The sequence below is a fragment of the Hirundo rustica genome, chromosome 4 (genome assembly GCF_015227805.2).
Source record: "Hirundo rustica isolate bHirRus1 chromosome 4, bHirRus1.pri.v3, whole genome shotgun sequence".
NCBI classification, from domain to species: domain Eukaryota; kingdom Metazoa; phylum Chordata; class Aves; order Passeriformes; family Hirundinidae; genus Hirundo; species Hirundo rustica.
In genome coordinates, this window is record NC_053453.1 from 290957 (window position 1) to 317446 (window position 26490).

At 60.4% G+C, this 26490-nt stretch overlaps 1 protein-coding gene across 2 annotated transcripts; it reads right to left on the reverse strand.

Annotated features, from left to right (window-relative positions):
* Window positions 1-75: 75 nt before the first annotated feature.
* Window positions 76-23325, reverse strand: DENND6B (DENN domain containing 6B). Of its 2 annotated transcripts, XR_009207800.1 has the most exons (21): window positions 23188-23325; window positions 19984-20022; window positions 19863-19905; window positions 18288-18409; window positions 17055-17135; window positions 15960-16065; window positions 14876-14955; window positions 13608-13670; window positions 12980-13035; window positions 11253-11375; window positions 8980-9075; window positions 8799-8893; window positions 7428-7493; window positions 7244-7308; window positions 6096-6185; window positions 5752-5805; window positions 4954-5063; window positions 3093-3195; window positions 2462-2536; window positions 492-1162; window positions 76-352 (listed from the first exon to the last, which is right to left on the reverse strand). XR_009207800.1 is itself a non-coding variant. In XM_040061422.2 (20 exons), the coding sequence occupies exons 1-20, from the start codon at window positions 23323-23325 to the stop codon at window positions 1040-1042; spliced, it is 1728 nt and encodes a 575-aa protein (XP_039917356.1). In that variant the 3' UTR covers window positions 76-1039. The 2 variants fall into 2 exon arrangements, 1 of the variants encoding a protein (XP_039917356.1); XM_040061422.2 differs by having other exon boundaries at window positions 76-1162.
* Between the last annotated feature and the right edge of the window lie 3165 nt (window positions 23326-26490).

Consider the following 26490-nt stretch of genomic DNA (forward strand, 5'->3'; position numbering starts at 1 on the left):
AGGCAGGGGCTCCGGGCCGCGCCGTTCCTGGGCATCCATCCCCATCCCAGCACGCAGCCCTCAGCTTCTCCAGGTTTTATTGGGGAGGGGCCGGCAGGAGCTCTCCCAGTCCCTGGAGCTCGGGCCGGCTTCTCAAGCAGAACAAACGGGAATTTGGGGCCGGCTCCTCGCAGCAGCCGCTCCCAGGCACCGCGGGGAGCTCCGATCCCTGCGGGTGCTCCAGCCCCTCCTGCGGCTCCGCCCTGGAGAAACAGAGCAGCGACCCGCGTCCAGAAACTCCTGCTGCCGCCGGCTGTGCGGGGACAGGGACCATCACTGCCACCTCCTCCTCGTCCTCGGGGCTGTCCCGAGCCTCCGGTGGCAGCGGCGGGGACAGGGACCATCACTGTCACCTCCTCCTCGTCCTCGTGGCTGTCCCGAGCCTCCGGTGGCAGCGGCGGGGACAGGGATGATCCTGTCACCTCCTCCTCGTCCTCGGGGGCTGTCCCGACCTCCGGTGGCAGCAGCGGGGACAGGGACCATCACTGCCACCTCCTCCTCGTCCTCGGGGCTGTCCTGAACCTTCCGGTGGCAGCGGCGGGGACAGGGACCATCACTGCCACCTCCTCCTCGTCCTCGGGGCTGTCCTGAGCCTCCGGTGGCAGCGACGGGGACAGGGACGATCCTGGGACAGGGACGATCCTGCCACCTCCTCCTCGTGGCTGTCCCGAGCCTCCGGTGGCAGCGGCGGGGACAGGGACCATCACTGCCACCTCCTCCTCGTCCTCGGGAGCTGTCCGGAACCTTCCGGTGGCAGCGGCGGGGACAGGGACGATCCTGGGACAGGGACCATCACTGCCACCTCCTCCTCGTCCTCGGGGGCTGTCCCGAGCCTCCCGGCCGGGCTGCGGTGCGGGAACGCCCGGGATCCCGGCACGGACAAGGACGAGGCGCGGCCCGGAGCCCCGGGGGACACTCGGGGGACGATCCCGCAGCGCCAGCCCCGGGGGATCCCGGGGGGATGCCGGCGGGATCGGGAAGCGTCTCCAGGAGCCCGCGCTCAGGGGTGGTGCAGCACGGCCTGCAGGTCCTCGGGCAGCGAGCCGATGACGGTGTCGATGTAGAGACCGACCCGCCGCAGCGTCTCCTCCTTCACGGGCAGCGGCTGGCAGCGAGCCCGCACCTGGGGGAGAGGGAGTTACACATTCCATGGGGATGGGAATGGGAATTACACATTCCATGGGAATGGGAATGGGAATTACACATTCCATGGGAATGGGAATAGCACCTCGGGGAAAAAGGGAGTTACACATTCCATGGGAATGGGAATGGGAATTACACATGGGGGAATGGGAATAGCACCTGGGGGAAAGAGGGAGTTACACATTCCATGGGGATGGGAATGGGAATTACACATTCCATGGGGAATGGGAATTACACATTCCATGGGGAATGGGAATAGCACCTGGGGGAAAAAGGGAATTACACATTCCATGGGGAATGGGAATGGGAATTACACATTCCATGGGAATGGGAATGAGAATTACACATTCCATGGGGATGGGGATGGGAATTACACATGGGGGAATGGGAATAGCACGTGGGGGAATGGGAATAGCACCTCGGGGAAAGAGGGAATTACACATTCCATGGGGAATGGGAATGGGAATTACCCATGGGGGAATGGGAATAGCACCGGGGGGACAGGGAATGAGCAAGGGGGAATGGGAATTACAGATTCCATGGGGAATGGGAATTACCCATGGGGGAATGGGAATAGCACTGGGGGGACAGGGAATGAGCAAGGGGGAATGGGAATTACAGATTCCATGGGGAATGGGAATGAGCACAGGGCAAGGGAAATGGGAATGAGCACATGGGGGAATGGGAATTACAGATCCCATGGGAAATGGGAATTACACATGGGGGAATGGGAATAGCACCTGGGGGAAAGGGAACTAGCACGGGGGAAAGGGAGTTACACATTCCATGGGAAACGGGAGTTACACATTCCATGGGAAACGGGAATTACACATTCCATGGGAAACGGGAATTACACATTCCATGGGAAATACACCTTCCATGGGGAAAGGGAACGAGCACGGGGGAATGGGAATTACAGATTCCATGGGAATGGGAATAAGCACACGGCAGGGTAATGGGAATTACACATTCCAGGGGAACAGGAATGAGCACATTCCAGGAGAAACGGGAATGAACACGTTCCAGGGGTCTTTCCCCTCAGCCCCAGGCTCTGGCTGCTGCAGCTCAGGATAAAAGCAGGCAGGAAACGCCGCCTGAGCCTCGGGAGGGAAGAACTTCCCTGGATCCTCCCAGCTCCGAGGATTTCACACGCACCCCCCGAGTTTCCCAGCCCTCCAGGGAGGGAGAACAAGGTTTTCCAAGGCGTGATCCGCGTCCTGGATTTCTCTGCACCCACAGAGAGGAGGAGCGCAGGGGGAGGAGGGAGGCAGGGACCCACCAGCTTCTCCCGAAGCTTCAGCACCAGGTCCACGATCTCCACCTCGGATTTGTCCTTCATCCAGGCCACGATGTCCTGAGGGGAGAGAGGCTTCCCTCAGGAATGCTGCCCAAGGGATTCCCCCAGGGAAAGCCTCGAGTGAAGGTGAGCAGGGGGATTCTCCTCCAGTTCCTGCAACAGTGACAGAGCCCCTGCAGTGCCACCATGGCAGGGACACCTCCCACTGTCCCCACCCCAGCCCCAGCGTCCAGCCTGGCCTGGGGCACTGCCAGGGATCCAGGGGATGATCCACAGCTGCTCTGGCAATCCCAGCCCAGGCAGCAATTCCTGATTCCCAAGCTCCCATCCAGCGCTGCCCTCTGGCACTGGGAGCCATTCCCTGTGTCCTGTCCCTCCGTTCCCTGTCCCCAGCCCCTCTGCAGCTCTCCTGGAGCCCCTTCGGGCCCTGGAATGTTCTGGAAGCTCTCCCTGGAGCCTTCTCCTCTCTGAGTAAAGCATTTCTTCTGATGACTTGGGATAAATGAACTGAAGGCCCTTGGTGCTTCCAGCCTGGCTTGGGAAGGGCTGGAGGGATGGCACAGGGTGTCGGGGTGTCCCTGTCCCTGTCCCTGTCCCTGTCACCGTCACCCACCGCCTCACAGATGGCCTCCAGGTGCAGCGCCTCCAGCTTCTGCGTCATCTCCCGGTGCCGCTGCCGGAACCAGCCGTCAAAATTGGGGGACTTGAAGAATCGCCTGTGGAGAGAGGTCAGGAACTGTGGAACCATGGAATTGTGGAACTGTGGGACTGTGGAATTGTGGAACTGTGGAATTGTGGAATTGTGAAATTGTGGAACTGTGGAACCGTGGAACTGTGGAATTGTGGAATTGTGGAACTGTGGAACTGTGGAACTGTGGAATTGTGGAATTGTGGAACTGTGGAACTGTGGAACTGTGGAATTGTGGAATTGTGGAACTGTGGGACTGTGGAACTGTGGAACTGTGGAATTGTGGAACTGTGGAATTGTGGAATTGTGGAACTGTGGAATTGTGGAACCGTGGAACTGTGGAATTGTGGAACTGTGGAACTGTGGAACTGTGGAACTGTGGAATTGTGGAACTGTGGAACTGTGGAACTGTGGAACTGTGGAATTGTGGAACTGTGGAATTGTGGAACCGTGGAACTGTGGAATTGTGGAATTGTGGAACTGTGGAATTGTGGAACTGTGGGACTGTGGAACTGTGGAATTGTGGAATTGTGGGACTGTGGAATTGTGGAACTGTGGAATTGTGGAACTGTGGAACTGTGGAACTGTGGAATTGTGGAATTGTGGAACTGTGGAATTGTGGAACTGTGGAACTGTGGAACTGTGGAATTGTGGAATTGTGGAACTGTGGGACTGTGGAACTGTGGAATTGTGGAACTGTGGAATTGTGGAACTGTGGAACTGTGGAACTGTGGAACTGTGGAACTGTGGAATTGTGGAACTGTGGAATTGTGGAACCGTGGAACTGTGGAATTGTGGAATTGTGGAACTGTGGAATTGTGGAACTGTGGGACTGTGGAACTGTGGAACTGTGGAACTGTGGAACCGTGGAACTGTGGAACTGTGGAATTGTGGAACTGTGGAACTGTGGAACTGTGGAATTGTGGAACTGTGGAATTCTGGAACTGTGGAATTGCGGAATTGTGGGACTGTGGAATTGTGGAACTGTGGAACTGTGGAATTGTGGAACTGTGGAATTCTGGAACTGTGGAATTGCGGAATTGTGGGACTGTGGAATTGTGGAACTGTGGAACTGTGGAACTGTGGAATTGTGGAACTGTGGAACCGTGGAACTGTGGAACTGTGGAGCTGTGGAACCATGGAATTCTGGAACTGCGGAATTGTCCCAGAGCTGGGAGGGACCCACAGGGACAACATCCAACAACCCCACCCTGTGCCCCACAGCCCCCGGGGCCAGGGGGACACAGCGGGGCACGGGCACAGACCCCCAGGGCTGCGGCTGCCCCTGGATCCCTGGCAGTGCCCCAGGCCAGGCTGGGCACTGGGGCTGGCCTGGGGACAGTGGGAGGTGTCCCTGCCATGGCACGGGTGGCACTGGGGGGCTCTGGGCTCCCTTTAACCCAAACCATTCCATAATTCCAGCATTCCATGATTCTCTTATTAATGTTTCTGATCACTTTCTGGGATTTTTCTCCATTCTCCACCTCTCTGCGTTTCCCATTTTCCTTCCCTGGGTACCCAACTCCCGGATCTTTCCCTCTCCTATCTCACCAAGCATCTTCTCCACCGCACTCAGAAGCAGGAACACCCTGCACAAAGCGCCCTGCGGGATCCACACCCGCCCCAAACACGCCAACCCGGGGCTGGATTTGCTGCTCCTGCCCGTCCTGGCTGGATCCACGGGGGATTCCTGCAGCTCCCGCTGGCTGCCGGAGCTGATCCCGGCCTTGCTGCCCGTTAGGACGGGCTCGGCTGGGCCGGGACCAGCGCTCCCCGCAGCTCTCACCTGTAGAGCCCCAGCCAGTCCCCCTTGAGCACGCAGGTGAGCTGGGGGCCGGCGTGCTCCAGGCTCCGCATGAAATCCTCCTGGCAGAAGGGGCGGATCTGGGGGGGGTTCTGCGCAGGGAAACACACGTGAGCCCACGGAAATCCCACGGAAATCCCACGGAAATCCCGACCATGGGATCCCAGGGGAAGGCAGGGAAACGAGGGGAGAGCTGCTCAGGGAACTGAGGATAGAAACACATCGGGATCCCAAGGGAAGGCAGGGAAACGAGGGGAGAGCTGCTCGGGGAACTGAGGATAAGGCAGGGAAACGAGGGGAGAGCTGCTCAGGGAACTGAGGATAAAAACACCCCGGGATCCCAGGGAAAGCAGGGAAATGAGGGGAGAGCTGCTCAGGGAACTGAGGATAAGGCAGGGAAACGAGGGGAGAGCTGCTCAGGGCACTGAGGATAAAAACACATCGGGATCCCAGGGAAAGCAGGGAAATGAGGGGAGAGCTGCTCAGGGCACTGAGGATAAAAACACCCCGGGATCCCAGGGAAAGCAGGGAAATGAGGGGAGAGCTGCTCAGGGAACTGAGGATAAGGCAGGGAAACGAGGGGAGAGCTGCTCAGGGAACTGAGGATAGAAACACCCCAGGGCTGATCCTCACAGGAGATTCCCAGTAATTCCCAGCAGTATCTGTCCCAAGAGTTCTTTCAACTTTTAATGGATTTTTTTAAAGGAGTAAAACCCCTCTTCCTCCAGCGGGGGAGGCTCCCAGGCCCAAAGGGAAGGAGCAGTGGGGAGTGCATCCTACCTTCCACGGGGTGATGGCCCTCTGCAGAGGCATCAGGCTGGCCATGTAGTGCTCCTGAGACACATAATACATAAATATAAATGAAAATACATACGAAAATATAAATGAAAATTTACAGTTGGGGAGCTGTGTCCCCAGGGTGTCCCTGCACTCACCAGGGGGATGATGTGTCCCTGAGGTGTCCCCAGGGTGTCCCTGAGGTGTCCCCAGGGTGTCCCCAGGGTGTCCCTGCACTCACCAGGGTGTCCCCAGGGTGTCCCTGAGGTGTCCCCAGGGTGTCCCTGCACTAACCAGGGTGTCCCCAGGGTGTCCCCAGGGTGTCCCCAGGGTGTCCCTGCACTCACCAGGGGGATGATGAAGCTCTGGGTCAGCTCCAGGAGGTGTCTCCTCAGCAGAGCGCTTTGCACCTCCGAGGGGCGCTTCCGCTGGATGCCCTGCCAGCACAGGGGGCACCGTGTCACCCGGTGTCACCCAGTGCCACCCATGGCACAGCCAGGTGTAACCCAGTGTCACCCGGTGTCACCCGGTGCCACCCATGGCACAGCCAGGTGCAACCCAGTGTCACCTAGTGTCACCCAGTGTCACTGTGTCACCCAGTGTCATCATGGCACAGCCAGGTGTCACCTGGTGTCACCCAGTGTCACCCAGTGTCACGGCCGGGGTCACCCAGGTGTCCCTCACTGTCACACACGACCTGCAGCTCTGCAGCCAAGGGAGCCTGAAGTGCTGCCCAAAATCCAGATCCCAAATCCAATTCCAAATCCAGATCCCAAATCCAATTCCAAATCCAGATCCCAAATCCAATTCCAAATCCAGGTCCTCAAATCCAATTCCAAATCCAGATCCTCAAATCCAATTCCAAATCCAGATCCTCAAATCCAATTCCAAATCCAGGTCCCCAAATCCAATTCCAAATCCAGATCCCAAATCCAATTCCAAATCCAGATCCTCAAATCCAATTCCAAATCCAGATCCTCAAATCCAATTCCAAATCCAAGTCCCCAAATCCAATTCCAAATCCAGGTCCCCAAATCCAATTCCAAATCCAGATCCCCAAACCCAATTCCAAATCCAGATCCCCAAATCCAGATCCTCAAATCCAATTCCAAATCCAGATCCCAAATCCAATTCCAAATCCAGGTCCCCAAACCCAATTCGAAATCCAATTCCAAACCCAATTCCAAATCCAATTCCAAACCCAATTCCAAATCCAATTCCAAATCCAGGTCTCCCAATCCAGATCCCAAAGCACAGATCCCACCCTCCACTCAAATACGTTCAATTTTCACGTTTCACTACACAAAATCTGTGGTTTTTTCAGGCTCTTTCTTTGATATCAATCCTTCCCACTCAGCTTATTGCTAATCCTCAGTATCACGTGGATATCCCAAAGCTGGCAGGACGAAGGTGTCCCAGTACGGATCACCCCAAACTGTAAATTCTGCTCCTTTGGAGAGCTCTGTCTGCTCAGACCAGGGTGGGAGGTGCTCACCTTTAGCAGCCTTTTAATCAGGGTTTTGTCTTTGTGCAGGAACGTTTTATAGGAAGTGTAGATTCCTAGAGGGGAAAAAAACCCCACGGAACTGGGCAAAGCAGGAGCTGGAAGCGGACACAGCTCCCTGCTGCCAGACCCCAGGGGCAGGGTGAGGCTGGAGGACGCCTGGAGCTGAACCCACCTGGTTTGGTGTCCAGGGTTTTCAGCTTGGCCAGTTTCTTCACCTTCACCTGCTTGGGCAGGTCTCCTGTGACACAGGGTGGGGACGGTTCTGGCCCTGCCCACCCTCTCTCCACCCTCGGAGCAATCCCAGCTCCCTTCCCTGCTGCAGTTCTGGGATGAGGATGTGCTAACACCCAGCTCCTCACGCCCGGCCTTTCCTTGGCCTCCCAGTGCTCGGTCGAGGAGAGGTTTTTCTCTCTCTCTCCACCTCTCTCCTCTCTCAATTTCGGGCCATGGCCAGAGGCACAGAGCTCCCGTGGCTGCTGGGCTGTCCCAGGAGTGCGGCAAATCCCAGGAAATCACTGCCAGGGCAGCTCCTGCAGCTGCTCCCCGAGCCCACTGAGCCCTGGGGCCAGCTCACCTTTGATCCTGAGCTCCCCTGGCACCCTGAGCTCCCCGGGCACCCTGAGCTCACCTTTGATCCTGAGCTCCCCTGGCACCCTGAGCTCACCTTTCATCCTGAGCTCCCCTGGCACCCTGAGCTCCCCTGGCACCCTGAGCTCACCTTTCATCCTGAGCTCCCCTGGCACCCTGAGCTCACCTTTGATCCCGAGCCTCCCCAACACCCTGACCCCCTCATCCTGACCCCCCCCGGCACCCTGATCCCCTCACTCTGATCCCCTCACCCTGACCCCCCTGGCACGCCGATCCCCCTGGCACCCGGAGCTCACCTGGCACCCTGATCCCCCTGGCACTCCAATCCCCCCCTGGCACCCCGATCCCCCCTGGCACCCCGATCCCCCCGGCTCCTGGAGCTCACCTGGCACCCCAATCCCCCTGGCACCCCAACCCCCCTGGCACCCCAATCCCCCCCTGGCACCCCAATCCCCCTGGCACCCCAATCCCCCCCTGGCACCCCGATCCCCCCTGGCACCCCAATCCCCCTCACCCCAATCCCCCCCTGGCACCCCGATCCCCCCCTGGCACCCCAATCCCCCTGGCACCCCGATCCCCCCTGGCACCCCGATCCCCCCCTGACACCCCTATCCCCCTGGCACCCTCATCCCCCGGCACCCCGATCCCCCTGACACCCCGATCCCCCTGGCACCCCGATCCCCCCGGCTCCCGGAGCTCACCTGGCACGCCAATCCCCCGATCCCCGATCCCCCCTGGCACCCCGATCCCCCTGGCACCCCAATCCCCCTGGCACCCCGATCCCCCTGGCACCCCGATCCCCCCCTGGCACCCCGATCCCTCTGACACCCCAATCCCCCTGGCACCCCAATCCCCCTCACCCCGATCCCCCTGGCACCCCAATCCCCCTCACCCCAATCCCCCCCTGGCACCCCGATCCCCCTGGCACCCCGACCCCCCGGCTCCCGGAGCTCACCGGACATGCGGGGCTCGCCCACCCGCAGGATGTGTGGCCAGTGCTGCAGGGTCTTGATGAAGAAGGGGTTGGTGACGCCCACGACGATGTTGGGCCTGGAAGGGGAGGGGGGCGCGGGCTGAGCCCGGGGCCGCGGGCGCGGCGGGCACGGCGGGCACAGTGGGCACAGCGGGGCACTCACGGGGCCTGCGTGCGCGTGGTGTACTCCTTGAACTCGCTGTCGTGGATGGTGAAGTAGGGCCGGAAGTCGCAGCAGTACCGCAGCGGGGCCAGGCAGCTGTGGGGACAGGAGCGGGCACCCTGAGCATGGCATGGTCACCTGGGGCATGGCACGGGCACCCTGGGCATGGCATGGTCACTCTGGGCATGGCACAGTCATCTCTGGGCATGGCAGAGTGACTCTGGGCATGGCATGGTCACCCTGGGCATGGCATGGTCACCCTGGGCATGGCACAGTTATCTCTGGGCATGGCATGGGCACCTGGGGCATGGCAGAGTAACCTAGGGCATGGCAAACTGATCCTGGGCATGGCAGAATCACCTTGGGCATGGCACAGTCATCCCGGGCATGGCATGGTCACTCTGGGCATGGCACAGTCATCCCGGGCATGGCATGGGCACCCTGAGCATGGCAGAGTGACCCTGGGCATGGCACAGTCATCTCTGGGCATGGCATGGTCACTCTGGGCACGGCATGGGCACCTTGGGCATGGCAGGGTCACCTTGGGCATGGCAGAGTGACTCTGGGCATGGCAGAGGCACCCTGGGCATGGCAAAGTGATCCTGGACATGGAATAGGCACCCTGGGTATGGCATGGGAACCGTGGCCATGGCAGAGTGACCCTGGGCATGGCAGAGTGACCCTGGGTATGGTAGAATCACCCTGGGCATGGCATGGGCACCTTGGGCATGGCAGAGCGACCCTGAGTGTGGCAGAGTGACCCTGGGCATGGCAGCATCACCTTGGGCATGGCATGGGCACCCTGGGCATGGCAGAGTCACCTTGGGCACGGCAGGGTCACTCTGGGCATGGCACGGTGACCCCAGGCCAGCACAGGGGACAGTCCCTGCCCCGGGGCTGTGCCCACACTGGGGCTGTGCCCACACTGGGGCTGCCGTCGGCCTCCTGCCCCGCTGGGCACCCTGTGCTCGTGTCCAGCCGCTGGCACAGCACCCCCAGGGCCTTTCCCAGCTTTGCAGCCCCTCTGCCCCAGCCTGGAGCGCTCCAGGGCAGCCCCTGGCACTGGGCCTGGCTGGGGAAGCTCCAGGATCTGGGGCTTTGTGCTAAGGCAGAGCTCTGAGCTGGGCACAGAGGGTTCCCCAGGGCTGGCATCACCAGGGGCCATCCCCCTGTGCTCCTCCATCCCTGCTGGAGAATGAGCGCGCAACATTCGCGGCTGGCCTGGCAAAGCCTCCGCGAGCACTCGGCCCCACCCGGAGAGCAGCACGGGGTGATCCCCTCACCCTCATCCCCTCAGCCTGATCCCCTCACCCTGATCCCCTCACCCTCACCCCCTCACCCTGATCCCCCTGGCACCCTCATCCCCTCACCCTGATCCCCTCACCCTGATCCCCTCACCCTGATCCCCTCACCCTCATCCCCTCACCCTGATCCCCTCACCCTCATCCCCTCACCCTGATCCCCTCACCCTGATCCCCTCACCCTGATCCCTCACCCTCATCCCCCTGGCACCCTGATCCCTCACCCTGATCCCTCACCCTCATCCCCTCACCCTGATCCCCTCACCCTGATCCCTTCACCCTCATCCCCTCACCCTGATCCCTCACCCTCATCCCCTCACCCTGATCCCTCACCCTCATCCCCTCACCCTGATCCCCTCACCCTGATCCCCTCACCCTGATCCCCTCACCCTGATCCCCTCACCCTGATCCCTCACCCTCATCCCCTCACCCTGATCCCCCCACCCTGATCCCTCACCCTGATCCCTCACCCTCATCCCCTCACCCTGATCCCTCACCCTCATCCCCTCACCCTGATCCCCTCACCCTGATCCCCTCACCCTGATCCCTCACCCTCATCCCCTCACCCTGATCCCTCACCCTCATCCCCTCACCCTGATCCCCCCACCCTGATCCCTCACCCTGATCCCTCACCCTCACCCCCTCACCCTCATCCCTCACCCTCATCCCCTCACCCTGATCCCCTCACCCTGATCCCCTCACCCTCATCCCCTCACCCTGATCCCCTCACCCTCATCCCCTCACCCTCATCCCCCCACCCTGATCCCTCACCCTGATCCCCTCACCCTCATCCCCTCACCCTGATCCCCTCACCCTGATCCCCTCACCCTGATCCCTCACCCTCATCCCCTCACCCTCATCCCCCCACCCTCATCCCCTCACCCTCATCCCCCTGGCACCCTGAGCTCGTGGGAGGGACGAGCCGCTGGGATCTGCTGGCCCCTGGGGTCCCGGTGCCCGCGTGGGAGTCACCTGGTGAGGGCCAGGACCATCTCTGAGGACACGGTTGGGGACGGTGCCATCACCACCATGGGCTCCCCCAGCAGCATCAGCTCCCACAGCATCTGGATGTGGATCAGCACCGGCTGGAAGCACCTGGGAGAAGGGAAAAGGGCCAGGCCCAGGGCAGGGGGTCAGGGAAAAGGGCCAGGCCCGGGGCAGGGGGTCAGGGAAAAGGGCCAGGCCCGGGGCAGGGGGACACCTCAGACACAGGAGCGGCTGCAGGCCCCCGGCTGTGCTCCCACCCGGGGATCTGAGATCCGGGATGCGCCGGCAGCATCCCACAGGGAATTCAGGTGTCTCCACCCGGGCTGGCTCTCAGTTGCTCGGTACGAGTTTAAAGGAAATGCCCTGAGCAAAATCAAACGACCTGCGACCAGAGGCATGGGATGGTTTGGGTGGGAAGGGAGCTCAAATTCCCTCCAGTGCCACCCCTGCCACTCCAGGGCCTCCTCTGGGCTCTGCAGCAGCTCCAGGTGCTGCTGCTGTGTCCCCAGGGCTGGGGCTGCTCTGCAGCTGGGGCCTCACCTGGGCACAGGGACAGGGTCTCCCCTCACCTGGGCACAGGGACAGGGTCCCCCCTCCCCTGTGGGCTCAGCCCAGCGCTGGGGGGTTCTGGGCTGGCTCAGGTGCAGCTCTCACCCCCAGCACCCCCAAATCCTTCTCCCAGGGCTGCTCCAGCCCAGCCTGGATCAATCCCAGGGGTTGCCCTGACCCGGGTACAGCTCTTGGACTCGGCCTTGTTAAACCTCAGGAGGTTCCCATGGCCAGGTGTGTCTGAGGGAGCAGGACACCCCTGGATTCCAGAACATGGACCAGGACACCCCTGGATCCCAGAGCATGGACACGGGAACGAGCAGAACACCCCTGGATCCCAGAACATGGATCAGGACACCCCTGGATTCCAGAGCATGGACACAGGAATGAAGAGAACACCCCTGGGTTCCAGAGGATGGATCAGGACACCCCTGGATTCCAGAGCATGGATCAGGACACCCCTGGATCCAGAGCATGAACACAGGAACGAGCAGAACACCCCTGGATCCAGAGCATGGACATGGGAACGAGCAGAACACCCCTGGATCCCAGAGCATGGACACAGGAACGAGCAGAACACCCCTGGATCCAGAGCATGGACTTGGGAACGAGCAGAACACCTCTGGATCCCAGAGCATGGACATGGGAACGAGCAGAACACCCCTGGATCCAGAGCATGGACATGGGAACGAGCAGAACACCCCTGGATCCCAGAGCATGGACCAGGACACCCCTGGATCCCAGAGCACGGACATGGGAATGAGCAGAACACCCCTGAATTCCAGACCATGGATCAGGACACCCCTGGATCCCAGAGCACGGACATGGGAATGAGCAGAACACCCCTGAATTCCAGACCATGGATCAGGACACCCCTGGATCACAGAGCATGGACACAGTAACGATCAGAACACCCCTGGATCCCAGGGCACGGACACTGAAGGACACCTCCAGGCTGGATCTGCCCGGGACACTCCCCTGGGAGCTCCCCCAGCCCGGGGGACACAGCCCCTCCCCTGGGCCGGGGCCGTGCAGGGCACAGCCCTCAGCTCACGCCGCGCCCGGAATCCCAGAGGAGCCCCCGGAACGCAGCAGTGCGGGATTTGGGGATTTTCCCGGGGAGGGCGGCAGGTGGAGGGGAGAGGGCTGGAGGAGCCTCTCACCTGAAGAGATCCAGCTCATGAACACTGGGGAGAACCAGCGGGGCTGGTAACAGATTCTGCGTGAGGAAGGGAGAGAAGGCTGTTAGTGACCTGTGAGGAGACGGGAGCAGATTCCTGGCCGGAATTCCACCCGCGCTGACCAAGCAGGGGCAGGGAACGCAGGGAACGCCCTCAGGCGCGCACAGGAGCAGGGCCGGGCGCGGCACTCAACCCCAAATTCATTTCTGCGCCTACAAGCTAAGGGAGATTCCCTTCTTTTCCAGCTGCCCACGCGTGCCCCTCTATTTTCCAGGTGGGAGAGCGTTGGAGACCCAGCAGAGCCAGGCGGGGTTGGAGCTGTGGCACCAAACCAGCGTTAGTCACGGCACGGAGAGGGGAAAGGGCAAGGAATCCAAACCAGAGCCGAACCAGAACGCTGGAACAAATTCCAAACAACTCGGGGGGGAATGCAGGAGACCCGGCAGGGCCTGAGCTCCCAGGAAAAGCAGGGGAACAGCGAGAGGAGCACCCGGAGCGGGAGCAGGGAGAGGCAGGAGAGCCGGGAGCGGAACTGCTGAGACCACAGCGACCCCAGGCCAAAGGGATCCCGAGAGGATCCAGGATCCAGCTCCTCCCTCCGGCCCCTCACCTCCTGGTTGCACTGCTTCACTGGGCTGGAGCCCGGCTTGTCCACCCGGGACGGGATCCGCACCTGCACGGCACAGAGAGCGGGATCGCGCTGGGACGGGACGGGATCAAACCGGGATCGTGCTGGGATCACGCTGGGATGGGATGGAACAGGATGGGATCAAACTGGGATCGTGCTGGGATCACGCTGGGATGGGATGGAACAGGATGGGATCAAACTGGGATCGTGCTGGGATCACGCTGGGATGGGACGGGATGGGATCAAACCGGGATCGTGCTGGGATCACGCTGGGATGGGATGGGACGGGATGGGATCAAACTGGGATCGTGCTGGGATCACGCTGGGATGGGATGGAACGGGATGGGATCACACTGGGATCGTGCTGGGATCACGCTGGGATGGGATGGGACAGGATGGGATCAAACTGGGATCGTGCTGGGATCACGCTGGGATGGGATGGAACGGGATGGGATCAAACTGGGATCGTGCTGGGATCACGCTGGGATGGGATGGGACGGGATGGGATCAAACTGGGATCGTGCTGGGATCACGCTGGGATGGGATGGGACGGGATGGGATCAAACTGGGATCGTGCTGGGATCATGCTGGGATGGGATGGGACGGGATGGGATCAAACTGGGATGGTGCTGGGATCACACTGGGATGGGACGGAACGGGATGGGATCAAACTGGGATCGTGCTGGGATCACATTGGGACGGGATGTTGCTGGGATCACATTGGGATGGGATGGGATGGGATGGGATGGGATGGGATGGGATGGGATGGGATGGGATGGGATGGGATGGGATGGGATGGGATCACACTGGGATGGGATGGGATGTTGCTGGGATCACATTGGGACGGGATGAGATGGGATCACGTTGGGATGGGATCACACTGGGATGGGATGGGATGGGATGGGATAAGATGGGATGGGATGGGATGGGATGGGATGGGATGGGATGGGATGGGATGTTGCTGGGATCACATTGGGATGGGATGGGATGGGATGACGTTGGGATGGGATCACACTGGGATGGGATGGGATGGGATGGGATGGGATGTTGCTGGGATCACATTGGGATGGGATGGGATGGGATCACGTTGGGATGGGATGGGATCACGTTGGGATGGGATCACACGGGGATGTGATCAGCAGGGGAGGAACCCCTCCAGACACCAGCCCCAGCTGTAGAGGCAGTGGGGAATGTGGGGTGAGCAGGGGTTTCAGAGGCAGGAGCGGGGTCACAGCTCCCTCCCCGGGTACCTGGATGACGACTCCCATCACGGGCAGGTTCAGCGTCTGGCCGGGCGCCGGCGGCGGCCACTGGTCGATCTCGTTGCACACTGAGGGACGCAGGCAGGGGAAGGGTTTCACCAGAGGGAAAATCCAGCTCCTCCTGGCACCCTGACAGGGAATTCCTCCCTGTTCCCAGCTCACACCCCACCCCTGGCTCGTGGCAAACCCAGAGCTGATCAATCAGGATGAAATGACCCAGGCCAAAAAGGCCTGATGGAGGTGCAGCAGATTCCTGGTTTGGGAATACACTGCACTCTTTGGGAGAACCCTGAATCCCTTGGGAGCACCCTGCATCCCTTGGGAGCACCCTGCATCCCTTGGGAGCATCCTGCATTCATTGAGAACACCCTGCACCCCTTGGGAGCACCCTGCATCCCTTGGGAACACCCTGCATCCCTTGGGAACACCCTGAATCCCTTGGGAGCACCCTGAATCCCTTGGGAAAACCCTGAATCCCTTGGGAAAACCCTGAATCCCTTGGGGACACCCTGCATCCCTTGGGAGCACCCTGCATTCTTTGGGAGCACCCTGCACCCCTTGGGAGCACCCTGCATCCCTTGGGAGCACCCTGCATCCCTTGGGAGCACCCTGCATCCCTTGGGGACACCCTGCATCCCTTGGGAGCACCGTGAATCCCTTGGGGACACCCTGAATCCCCTGGGAACACCCTGCATCCCTTGGGAGCACCCTTTATCCCTTGGGAACACCCTGAATCCCTTGGGAGCACCCTGCATCCCTTGGGAACACCCTGCATCCCTTGGGAGCACCCTGAATCCCCTGGGAACACCGTGAATCCCTTGGGAACACCCTGAATCCCTTGGGAGCACCCTGCACCCCTTGGGGACACCCTGCATCCCTTGGGAGCACCCTTTATCCCTTGGGGACACCCTGCACCATCCCCTCCCTCCCCACAATCCCTCCTTTCCACCTGGCCATCCCCCTGGACAAGCAGGAGAAAAGTTCTCCCCAGCTGGAACTGGCTCCAGAACGAAGCCATTCGGAGCGTTCCAGCCGTTCCTCAGGATCCAGCCCCCGGGAATTCCCAGCTCACCTGCCTCCAGGCAGGGCTCCAGCTTGTCGAAGTACTCGGGGGCGATCAGCTGCAGCAGGCGCTGGAACAGGTTCACGTAGGGAAGGCGGGACACGAGCACCAGGGACTGGGAACGGCACGTTTGGGGTCAGGGCCCCTCCCTGAGCCCAGCACTGCACATCCCCGGACTGCTCAGAGGGGGATGGACCCAAAAAACCCGACACCAAATCCACGGAGCAGCGTTTTGGTGGGATTCCCGCTGCCCGTGGGCCGGGACTGGGGAGAGCAAAGGGGTGGGAGCGTGGCCTGGCAAAAGAGCAGCTGGAGGGGGAATGAAAACCAACTGCTGGTGGCTTCAAAGCTCCCAGAAACCATTCCAGGGGGAGAAGCACAAAGGGGCGACTCCTGAAGTGGGAATTGGGCAGATAAACAAAGTCAAGGGATGCTGGGGAAGGACAAAGGAACTTGGAATAACGAATAGTGTCCAGCAATTTTGTCCTATTTGTCCTAATTGGGGGTTCCTTGTGAAATAAATCCCTGGTTTTTACAACTGTCCCAGCCCAGCCCCACTGGGGGATTCATTGCTACACGGATTCTCCTCTTCCTCTAATGAGTGCATTAATTAGGAATGCAGGAGCCATTGAAACACCTCCTGTCCAAGCCCAAGCTCGACAATTTGACAATTCCTCCCCTGAGCAATCAATCCCACTGCTCCAGGGGAAAATCCCCTGGTTTAGTGGGGATGGGAAAAGCGATCTCTGCATTAGCAGGAGCCTGAGAGGAACTCCTGGAGGCGGAGGGCACAAAGCCCAGGACACTGCTGGCACTGAGATGTGCCCATGGACCAGCACAGGACAAGGGGAACGGCCTCAGCCCGGCCCAGGGGAGCTCAGGGGGGACAGCAGCAGGAATTTCCCCATGGAAAGGGAGCTCAGGCACTGGAACTGCCCAGGGAGGTTTGCAGTGCCCGTCCCTGCAGGTGTCCAGGGAACTCCTGGAGGTGGCACTCAGGGCACTGGGCTGGGGACAGGGTGGGGATGGGACACAGCTGGGACTGGATGGGCTGGGAGGGATTTTCCAGCCCCAGGGATCCCGGGATTCGGGATCAGCACTGACCTTCTGGAAGTAGCCCCTCCTCATGGAGCTGTCCTTGACCTGCCGGAAGTACACGTACCCGAAATAGTGAGAGGCCTCTCGCTGCAGGGACAGGGACACGGACAGAGGGACAGCGGGACAGGGGGACAGTGAGGGACACAGGGACAGGGGGACAGTGAGGGACACAGGGACAGGGGGACAGTGAGGGACACAGGGACAGGGGGACAGTGAGGGACACAGGGACAGGGACACAGACAGAGGGACACAGGGACAGGGGGACAGAGAGACAGTGAGGAACACAGGGACAGTGAGGGACACAGGGACAGGGGGACAGTGAGGGACACAGGGACAGTGAGGGACACAGGGACATGGGGACAGAGGGACACAGAGACACAGGGGACAGGGACACGCGACAGAGAGGGACAGGGGGACAGTGAGGGACAGAGGGACAGTGAGGGACAGCCCAGCCCCACTGTCACCAACCCCTCCTGAGCCGCCCCCTTGCTCTGACACATCCCAGCGTCCATCCCAGCCCTCCAAGAGAGCTTTCCATGGGGACACAGCGAGAAACACAACTGGGAGAGCTGGGAATGTTCCCCTGGAGAGGAGAAGGATCCAGGGAGAGGTTCCAGAACATTCCAGGGACCAAAGGGGCTCCAGGAGAGCTGCAGAGGGGCTGGGGACAGGGAATGGAGGGACAGGACACAGGGAATGGCTCCCAGTGCCAGAGGGCAGCGCTGCATGGGAGCTTGGGAATCAGGAATTGCTGCCTGGGCTGGGATTGCCAGAGCAGCTGTGGATCATCCCCTGGATCCCTGGCAGTGCCCCAGGCCAGGCTGGACACTGGGGCTGGGGTGGGGACAGCGGGAAGTGTTCAGGTGCTCAGTTTCCCCTCCAGCATTGCCAGGATCCCCCTGATTCAGTTCCCTCTCCCAAAATAACGGGCGTGTCCCAAATTCAGTTCCGTCTCCCAGCGGAACTGCGGTCTCCCAAATTCTGCTCCACCTCCCAAAACAGCTCCCAAAACAGCTGGGGCTCCCCTGACCCAATTCAGCTCCCTCTCCCCGATCCAGTCCCGTCTTCCATCCCCCATCCCACTCCCTCTCCCTCCCGGTGAGCACGGAAGGAAATCCCTGCTCTGGATCGTCCTTATCCCACTGTTCCCACAGCCGGGGAAAAGGAGGATTTTCCACAGGGAGCCCACATCCAGGGAATCCTTGGCTCTGTGCAGGTGTGAGCAGGGCCAGGACCCACCTGCAGCGTCAGCGGCGCCTCCCGGTTGTACCTCCCGTCATCCTGGAACGGGGAATCCCGGGAATCCCGGGAACCCCCGGCCTGGCGCAGCCGGAAGCTGAACTGCGTGTCCCCGAGGCCACCTGGGACAGGGACAGCACCCAGGGACAGGGCTGGGAACGGCCCCAGCACAGCGGGAAAGCCCAGGGATGGGGAGCGACAGCGGAGAAACCACCGCGGGGAGACCCCGGAGGGACGGGAAAGGGAAAGGGAAGGGGAAGGGGAAAGGGAAAAGGGAAAAGGGAAAGGGAAAGGGAAAGGGAAAGGGAAAGGGAAAAGGGAAAAGGGAAAAGGGAAAAGGGAAAGGGAAAGGGAAAGGGAAAGGGAAAGGGAAAGGGAAAGGGAAAGGGAAAGGGAAAGGGAAAGGGAAAAGGGAAAGGGAAGGGAAAGGGAAAGGGAAATGGGAAAGGGAAAGGGAAAGGGAAAGGGAAGGGAAAGGGAAGGGGAAAGGGGAAAGGGGAAAGGGGAAAGGGAAAGGGAAAGGGAAAGGGGAAAGGGGAAAGGGGAAAGGGGAAAGGGAATGGGAAAGGGAAAGGGAAAGGGAAAGGAAAAAGGGAAAAGGGAAAAGGGGAAAGGGGAAAGGGAATGGGAAAGGGAAAGGGAATGGGAAAGGGAAAGGGAAAGGGAAGGGAAAGGGAAGGGGAAAAGGGAAAGGGAATGGGAAAGGGAAAAGGGTAAAGGGAAAAGGGAAAGGGAAAGGGAAAAGGGAAAGGGAAAGGGAAAGGGAAAGGGAAAGGGAAAGGGAATGGGAAAGGGAAAGGGAAAGGGAAAGGGAAAGGGAAAGGGAAAGGGAAAGGGAAAGGGAAGGGGAAAGGGAAAGGGAATGGAAAAGGGAAAAGGGAAAAGGGAAAAGGGAAAAGGGAAAAGGGAAAGGGAAAGGGAAAGGGAAAGGGAAAAGGAAAGGGAAAGGGGAAAAAGGAAAAGAGAAAAGGGGAAGAGGGAAAGGAAAAGGGAATAGGGAAAGGGAAAGGAGAAATGGGAAAAGAGAAAAGGGAAAAGGGAAAAGGGGAAGGGAACCAGAGGAAAAAGCTTTTCCCTGGAGGGTGGGCAGCCCCTGGGCTGGAATTGCCAGAGCAGCTGTGGATCATCCCCTGGATCCCTGGCAGTGCCCCAGGCCAGGCTGGACACTGGGGCTGGCTTGGGGACAGTGGGAGGTGTCCCTGCCATGGCACGGGTGGCACTGGGGGGCTCTGGGCTCCCTTTAGCCCAAACCACTCCAGGATTCCATGAAAGTGCAAATACCCAACCCTTAAAGCCCCAGGGCCTGGCTGGATGAGCAGATTTACTTCTCATTGTGCCTTGGTGACGTACAAACACAGCTTTGGGGACGTTTCTGCTGGAATTCCCTCCCAAGCTCAGGAATGGGATGGGCACTCACCCTCCTGGCTACTCTGGGAGCTTCCCCGGAGCTCAGGTTCCCACCCAGCAGGGACAATCAGCACGGGGGGGCTCTGGCTCAGCCCCAGGCTGCTCCCTGCAGCCCCCCGGGGCTGTCCTTCCACCAGGGACAGCCCTGTCACCCCCGCAGTCACCCACCTGAGTAGGAGTCTGGGAAGGACAGGTAGCAGATGCTCGTTTTCTGCAAAGGAACCACGGGGCAGTGAGACCCTCCCGAGCTGCCCCGAGGGAGGGAGAAGTGGGAATGAAGAGTGGGTACCTCCTTCTCGGTGAGCCTGAAGTCGTGGGGATACACCAGCTGCGGAGAGAGCAGAGCCTGTCAGCCCCTGTGCCCACAGCTCCACGCACACCAACTCCTCCCTGGTCACGGCAGATCCCACGGGACAGCACCCGCCGGGATTTAAACCCCGAACCTGCCTCCAAACCCGGCTCTATCTGGATTTGGGGACAGGCCCAAAGGCTGCTGCCTTAGATTTAATCTCGAGAGCTGTTACCCTGGTTTTTCTGAGTTTTTTAATGGCCTTTTTGAATTTCGTAAATGGAGTCAGGTCTTTTAGTTACTGTAGAATATTAGAGCAGTTTTCTACCTTACTCACAGATGTAACATAAACAAATCCTTTGTTTTTCATTCTCTGTCCTTTGTTTGCATATTTCTAACCTGAAAACAATTGTAACTGACAATTGGTCTGGCCACTGAGGCTGAGGGGTGGAAACCCCAAAAAGCCAATCTTCTGCTGGACCCACAAATGTATAAAAAGTGAAAAAATAAACCAAGGGGGCTTCTTCTCTCCGCTCTCTTAGCTGTGAGCTGGATCGAAAGGACCTCTGCGAAAATCTCTTGTCTGGGTGTGACTGCTTTGTGTGTCTCGGTGACAGAGCTGATGGCCGAGCGAATGGACAGCCCCAAATCCCCCGGGAGCGTTCCAGATGTGCAAACATCTGTTCTGTCAGGAGCGGGACAGGGCACGCAGGAGGGGCAGGGTGGAAACGGAGCTGGAAAAGAGCAGGTGGGTGTGGGGGGATGAGGGGTGGGCACAGGGTCCCGAGAGGGCTCCACAGCCGCGGCTGGGACACCCCAGGAGGGAAGAATTCCATCAGTGCTGCACCTGAGGGCATCTCCAACCTGACCCTGTGGCTCTCAGAATCCATGGAGACCACGGCAAACACAGAGTCAGGGAATCCTGGAATGGTTTGGGTTAAAGGGACCCCAGAGCCCCCCAGTGCCACCCCTGCCACGGCAGGGACACCTCCCACTGTCCCCAGCCCAGCCCCAGTGTCCAGCCTGGCCTGGGGCACTGCCAGGGATCCAGGGGATGATCCACAGCTGCTCTGGCAATCCCAGCCCAGGCAGCAATTCCTGATTCCCAAGCTCCCATCCAGCGCTGCCCTCTGGCACTGGGAGCCATTCCCTGTGTCCTGTCCCTCCATTCCCTGTCCCCAGCCCCTCTGCAGCTCTCCTGGAGCCCCTTCCAGGGGCTCTGAGCTCTCCCTGGATCCTTCTCCTCTCCAGGCTGGGCATTCCCAGCTCTCCCAGCCTGGATCCCTGGGATGTGTTGCCCTGGGGAGGTTTTATTCCATGAGGAGGATCCATAAAGGTCTCTTGGATGTTGCCCTGTGCGCTCCCCACCCCACGGAGATCCCACACTGCCCTCACCCCAAATCTCTGCTGTGACCTCCCTCCCCTCCCTGTTTGCTGTCCCAACCCTGATCCCTTTCCACTCTCCATTCCTAATCCTGCTATTCATGCACTCCATTCCCAATCTGCTCCATCCCCGTCCTCAGTTCCCGTTTCACTCCGCCATCCATCCCTGATTCCCTCTCTCCCCATCCCTGATCCTGCCACACCCCCAGTCCCTGACTCTGCTTTTCACCTCCCTATTCCCGATTCCCTCTCTTCTCTTCCCACTCTCCATTCCCGATCCCCATTCCCAATCCCCTCTCTCTATTCCCAATCCCCTGTCCCTATTCCCAAACCCCACTCTCCATTCCTGATCCCCATTCCCAATCCCCTCTCTCCATTCCCAATCCCCTGTCCCTATTCCGAAACCCCACTCTCCATTCCTGATCCCCATTCCCAATCCCCTCTCTCTATTCCCAATCCCCTGCCCCTATTCCCGATCCTCATTCTCCATTCCCGATCCTCACTCTCCATTCCCGATCCCCTCTCTCCATTCCCAATCCTCGTCCCTATTCCCAAACCTCACTCTCCATTCCCAATCCTCTGTCCCTATTCCCAATCCCCTCTCCCCATTCCCGATCTCCTATCCCCATCCCGATCCCGTCTCTCCATTCCCTGTCCCCTGTCTCTATTCCCGATCCCCTGTCCCCATTTCCGATACCCCGTTCCCATTCCCGATCCCCTGTCCCTATTCCCTCTCCCCATCCTGATCCCCACTCTCCATTCCCGATCCCCTGTCCCCTGTCCCTATTCCCAATCCCCTGTCCCCTGTCCCCATTCCCGATCCCCTGTCCCTATTCCCGATCCCCTGTCCCTTTTCCCCATTCCCGATCCCCTGTCCCCTGTCCCCATTCCCGATCCCCTGTCCCCATTCCCGATCCCCTGTCTCTATTCCCGATCCCCTGTCCCCTGTCCCTATTCCCGATCCCCTGTCCCCATTCCCGATCCCCTGTCTCTATTCCCGATCCCCTGTCCCCCGTCCCCATTCCCGATCCCCTGTCCCCATTCCCGGTCCCCTGTCCCTATTCCCGATCCTCTGTCCCTATTCCCGATCCCCTGTCCCTTTTCCCCATTCCCGATCCCCTGTCCCCTGTCCCTATTCCCGATCCCCTGTCCCTTTTCCCCATTCCCGATCCCCTGTCCCTATACCCTGTCCCCTGTCCCTATTCTCGATCCCCTGTCCCCTGTCCCCATTCCCGATCCCCTGTCCCTATTCCCGATCCCCTGTCCCTTTTCCCCATTCCCGATCCCTTGTCCCCTGTCCCTATTCCCGATCCCCTGTCCCTTTTCCCCATTCCCGATCCCCTGTCCCTTTTCCCCATTCCCGATCCCCTGTCCCTATACCCTGTCCCCTGTCCCTATTCCCGATCCCCTGTCCCCTGTCCCCATTCCCGATCCCCTCTCCCCATTCCCGATCCCCTGTCCCCATTCCCGATCCCCTGTCCCTTTTCCCCATTCCCGATCCCCTGTCCCCATTCCCGATCCCCTGTCCCCCGTCCCCATTCCCGATCCCCTGTCCCTTTTCCCCATTCCCGATCCCCTGTCCCCCGTCCCCATTCCCGATCCCCACTCTCCATTCCCGATCCCCTGTCCCTTTTCCCTATTCCCGATCCCCCGTCCCCATTCCCGATCCCCTGTCCCCCGTCCCCATTCCCGATCCCCTGTCCCCCGTCCCCATTCCCGATCCCCCGTCCCCATTCCCTATCCCCTCTCCCCACCCCGATCCCCCGCGTCCCTCCCGGACCCCCCGCCGCCCGTGCCCGCCCTGGGCGGGGCGGTGCGCACCTCCATGGCCTGTCCCAGCTCCAGATCGAAGGTCACCACACACACGCAGTCGATCCAGGCGGCGAAGCGGCCCCAGGGCAGCGGGGAGGCGGCGGCGGCGCGGCGGGGCCGCGGCCCGGCCCGGCTCAGCGCGTCCATGGCGGCGCCGCCCGCGCGCGGCCCGCCCCGCGCCGCGCCCCCTGCCGGCGGGGAGGACCCCGCCCCGCGCCCCCGCCCCGCCCCGACGCGCCCCCTGGCGGACGGGAGGTCCCGAGCTCGCCGCCCGCACCATCGAGACGGGAGCGCAGAGCGGCGCGGGCGGGGCCGTGGAGGTGTCATGGCGGCGGCGTGAGGGCTCCGCGGGGTTTGGAGGTGTTAAACTCCGCGGCGGCTTCACGGCTCGGCGCTCTCGGCCCCGCCGTGTGCCGGCCGGGGCCTCTCCGACCCCCGGATGGCCGGCCGGGACCTCCCCGAGCCGGGGCTGTGCCCGGTGTGAGCCACCCCGAGCCCCCTTCGCAGCCCCCCGGGCCCGTCCGTTCGGAGCGCTCCGAACATCGTTTTAGAAAAAAGACGCCGTTTATTCCCTGCCGGGCGCGAGGAGGAGATTTCCACAAAGCAAGTTCAAGAAGGGGTAAAAATTGACATATTTTCTACAAGAGAGTAGACACAAACCCGCTCCGGTGTACCTCACGCTCTCCACCTGCCTCACGCACAGTTTAATTGTGTGACCCAACCTGACCCGGTTGAAGGCTGACTTTCACTTGAAAGAGAGCTCTTTTGTTAAGCGACTTCTGTTGTAGAAGTTACCCCACGCCTCAGTTACGGTCACAAAGGTGAGAAAATGCCACGGATTCCTTTTGGAGAAGCTTTCCCCGGGAAGGAGGATTCGCCGGGGCGGGGCCGGGGCCCGGAGCTGTCCCGGGCTGTTCCCGAGGCACGGGGCAAAGGCTGGCCCGGGATTGTTTGGCGCTGGGATTTCTGTGGGATTCCGGGCACGTGAATACAGTGCACGAGCTGCTCTCTGCTCAGGGACATCTGGGAATTGGGAAACATCGGGGGCAAACCGCGGATTTGCTGAGGAGCTGAGGAACGCCCAGGCGCTTTGGCGGGTTGTTTATTGCCGGGGTCAGTCCCGGAGCAGAGGAGGAGTAGGACCACTACAAAGAGAAAGTGTGAGAAGGAACAATTCCACCCCAGCAGTGCCTGAGGCCAGGCTGGACAGGGCTTGGAGCACCCTGGGGCAGTGGAAGGCTTTGAGATCCCTTCCAGCTGAACCATTCCGTGATTCCAGAGTGCCCAGAGGTGTCCGAGTGACACTGAGTGTCCCCCAGGCACCCCGAGTGTGCGGTGACACGGCTGCTCCTGGAGGAATCCCACGGGAATTCCATGGCCAGGCTGCCCAGCTCCCACAGGTCCCACAGCAGCATCGCCCCCGTGGGTTTGGTTATTTATTTCGGACACTCCTTTGGTCCCCCCGGTGCTGTTTGTTCAGTTTCAGCCCTTTAATGTCCTTCATTGCCCAGCCTGTCCCGCCCCTGTCGAGCTCCCCTGATCAGAGAGCAGAGGAGCTGCACTTAAACACTGCCCTGTCCCATGAACTGCTAATTAATGCTGATTATGATTTATTACAGGCTTGTAATAAAGCCTGTAACACTGCATTTGCACTTGCCACACTTGGAGCTGATTCTTGCTAGACAAGGGACAGGAGGAAAATACAAGAAAAATATGAATAAAAAACATTGGACATTTTTTCCTCTTTGTCCCGCAGTAAAAATCAGTTTTAATCTTGTCCCAGGGGACTCCCGTGGCTGATTTCGCTGCAGCCACACGAACACTCCCACCTGGCCAAGCAGGACAAAATTAACTGTGAATAAAAAAGGCGATAAAAGTGCTTAGAACATCTGAGAAGTATAAACGTGACGGCTGGAGGGTTTCCATTAGGATGGAAGCAGAGGGTCCCACCCAGCATCCCCATTCCTTCCCAGAGAATTTCCCGGAGTCACGGGCAGGACAGTCAAGTGTTGGAATCACAGATCCAGGGAATCCCAGAATGGTTTGGGTGGGAAGGGAGCCCAGAGCCCCCCAGTGCCACCCGTGCCATGGCAGGGACCCCTCCCACTGTCCCCACCCCAGCCCCAGTGTCCAGCCTGGCCTGGGGCACTGCCAGGGATCCAGGGGATGATCCACAGCTGCTCTGGCAATCCCAGCCCAGGCAGCAATTCCTGATTCCCAAGCTCCCATCCAGCGCTGCCCTCTGGCACTGGGAGCCATTCCCTGTGTCCTGTCCCTCCATTCCCTGTCCCCAGCCCCTCTGCAGCTCTCCTGGAGCCCTTCAGGCCCTGCCAGGGGCTCTGAGCTCTCCCTGGAGCATTTCCCTCTCCCTGGGCATTCCCAGCTCTCCCAGCCTGGCTCAGCAGGACGTTTCCATGATCTGAGGACCTGCCCCAGAGTGTTTTTGGTTTCCCGTTCAAAGCCCCGAGCTCTCAGGGCTCTGTCCAGCCCTGGGGTGCTGCTGCCGGGCCGGGGAAGCTGCAGAGTGGGATTTTCCCGGCGGGAGGAGTTTAATGCACTCGGGGGAGGCTGCCGAGGGTGGGATCCCAGGAGCCGGCCGATCCCAGAGGCCCGGGGAGCTCCCGGCTGGTGCTGGACCATATTTGGGAAGGTTGGCCGTGCAGATCTGGCAGCGCAGCGCCGGTGCCGAGCTCGGAGCTGCCGGGTCAGCGCCGGGGCCGCCGCTCGTCTCCGCGGCAACCCCGCAAACACAACATTGCCCAAGGCTGCCGGCTATAATTAACCGTGCGCCCCGGCCCCGCAGGAGCCGCTGCCCTGGCTGCCTGTGCTCCCGCACTGCCGGGCCGGATAATGTTCCCCAGAGCCGCGGGGAACATTCCCCGCGGTGCGGCAGGCCGAGGAACGCGGGCTGCTGCTCCTCGGGTGCTCCGAGCTGCGGGGATTTGAAGCAGGCCTGGTCACTCGGCCCAAAAGGCAGCCGCAGAGAGACGCTGGGGTTTGGAAGAGCTCCCAGAGCGGCGCTGGGCGCTCGGGAGAGTCCGTGGCTGCGGGAGAAGGGAGGAAAAGCTCGTCCCCTCCTCCCCGCAGGGCCGCTCAGATTAATGTCAAACTGGCGCCGGGAGATCCTGTTCTGATGCCTGCTGGAGGCACCAGATCACGCCTCAATCCTGAGCCGAGAATAGATCCCAGAATTCTTCATCATCCACAGCCTATTCTGGGCCTGCAGCCTCCCACCCAACGTGTGCCAGCTCCCACTCCAGCTGGGAATCCTGCTGGGGCTCAGCTCCGCTCCCTGCTCCGGAGCTGGGAGCT

Coding starts and splice junctions, on each gene's coding strand:
- DENND6B (XM_040061422.2), bottom strand. CDS start 23,325: ATGGACGCGCTGAGCCGGGCCGGGCCGCGGCCCCGCCGCGCCGCCGCC. Junction 19,906..19,983: donor TCAGGCTCACCGAGAAGGAG/GTACCCACTCTT, acceptor GTTCCTTTGCAG/AAAACGAGCATCTGCTACCT. Junction 6,186..7,243: donor TGATTAAAAGGCTGCTAAAG/GTGAGCACCTCC, acceptor CTGTGCTGGCAG/GGCATCCAGCGGAAGCGCCC.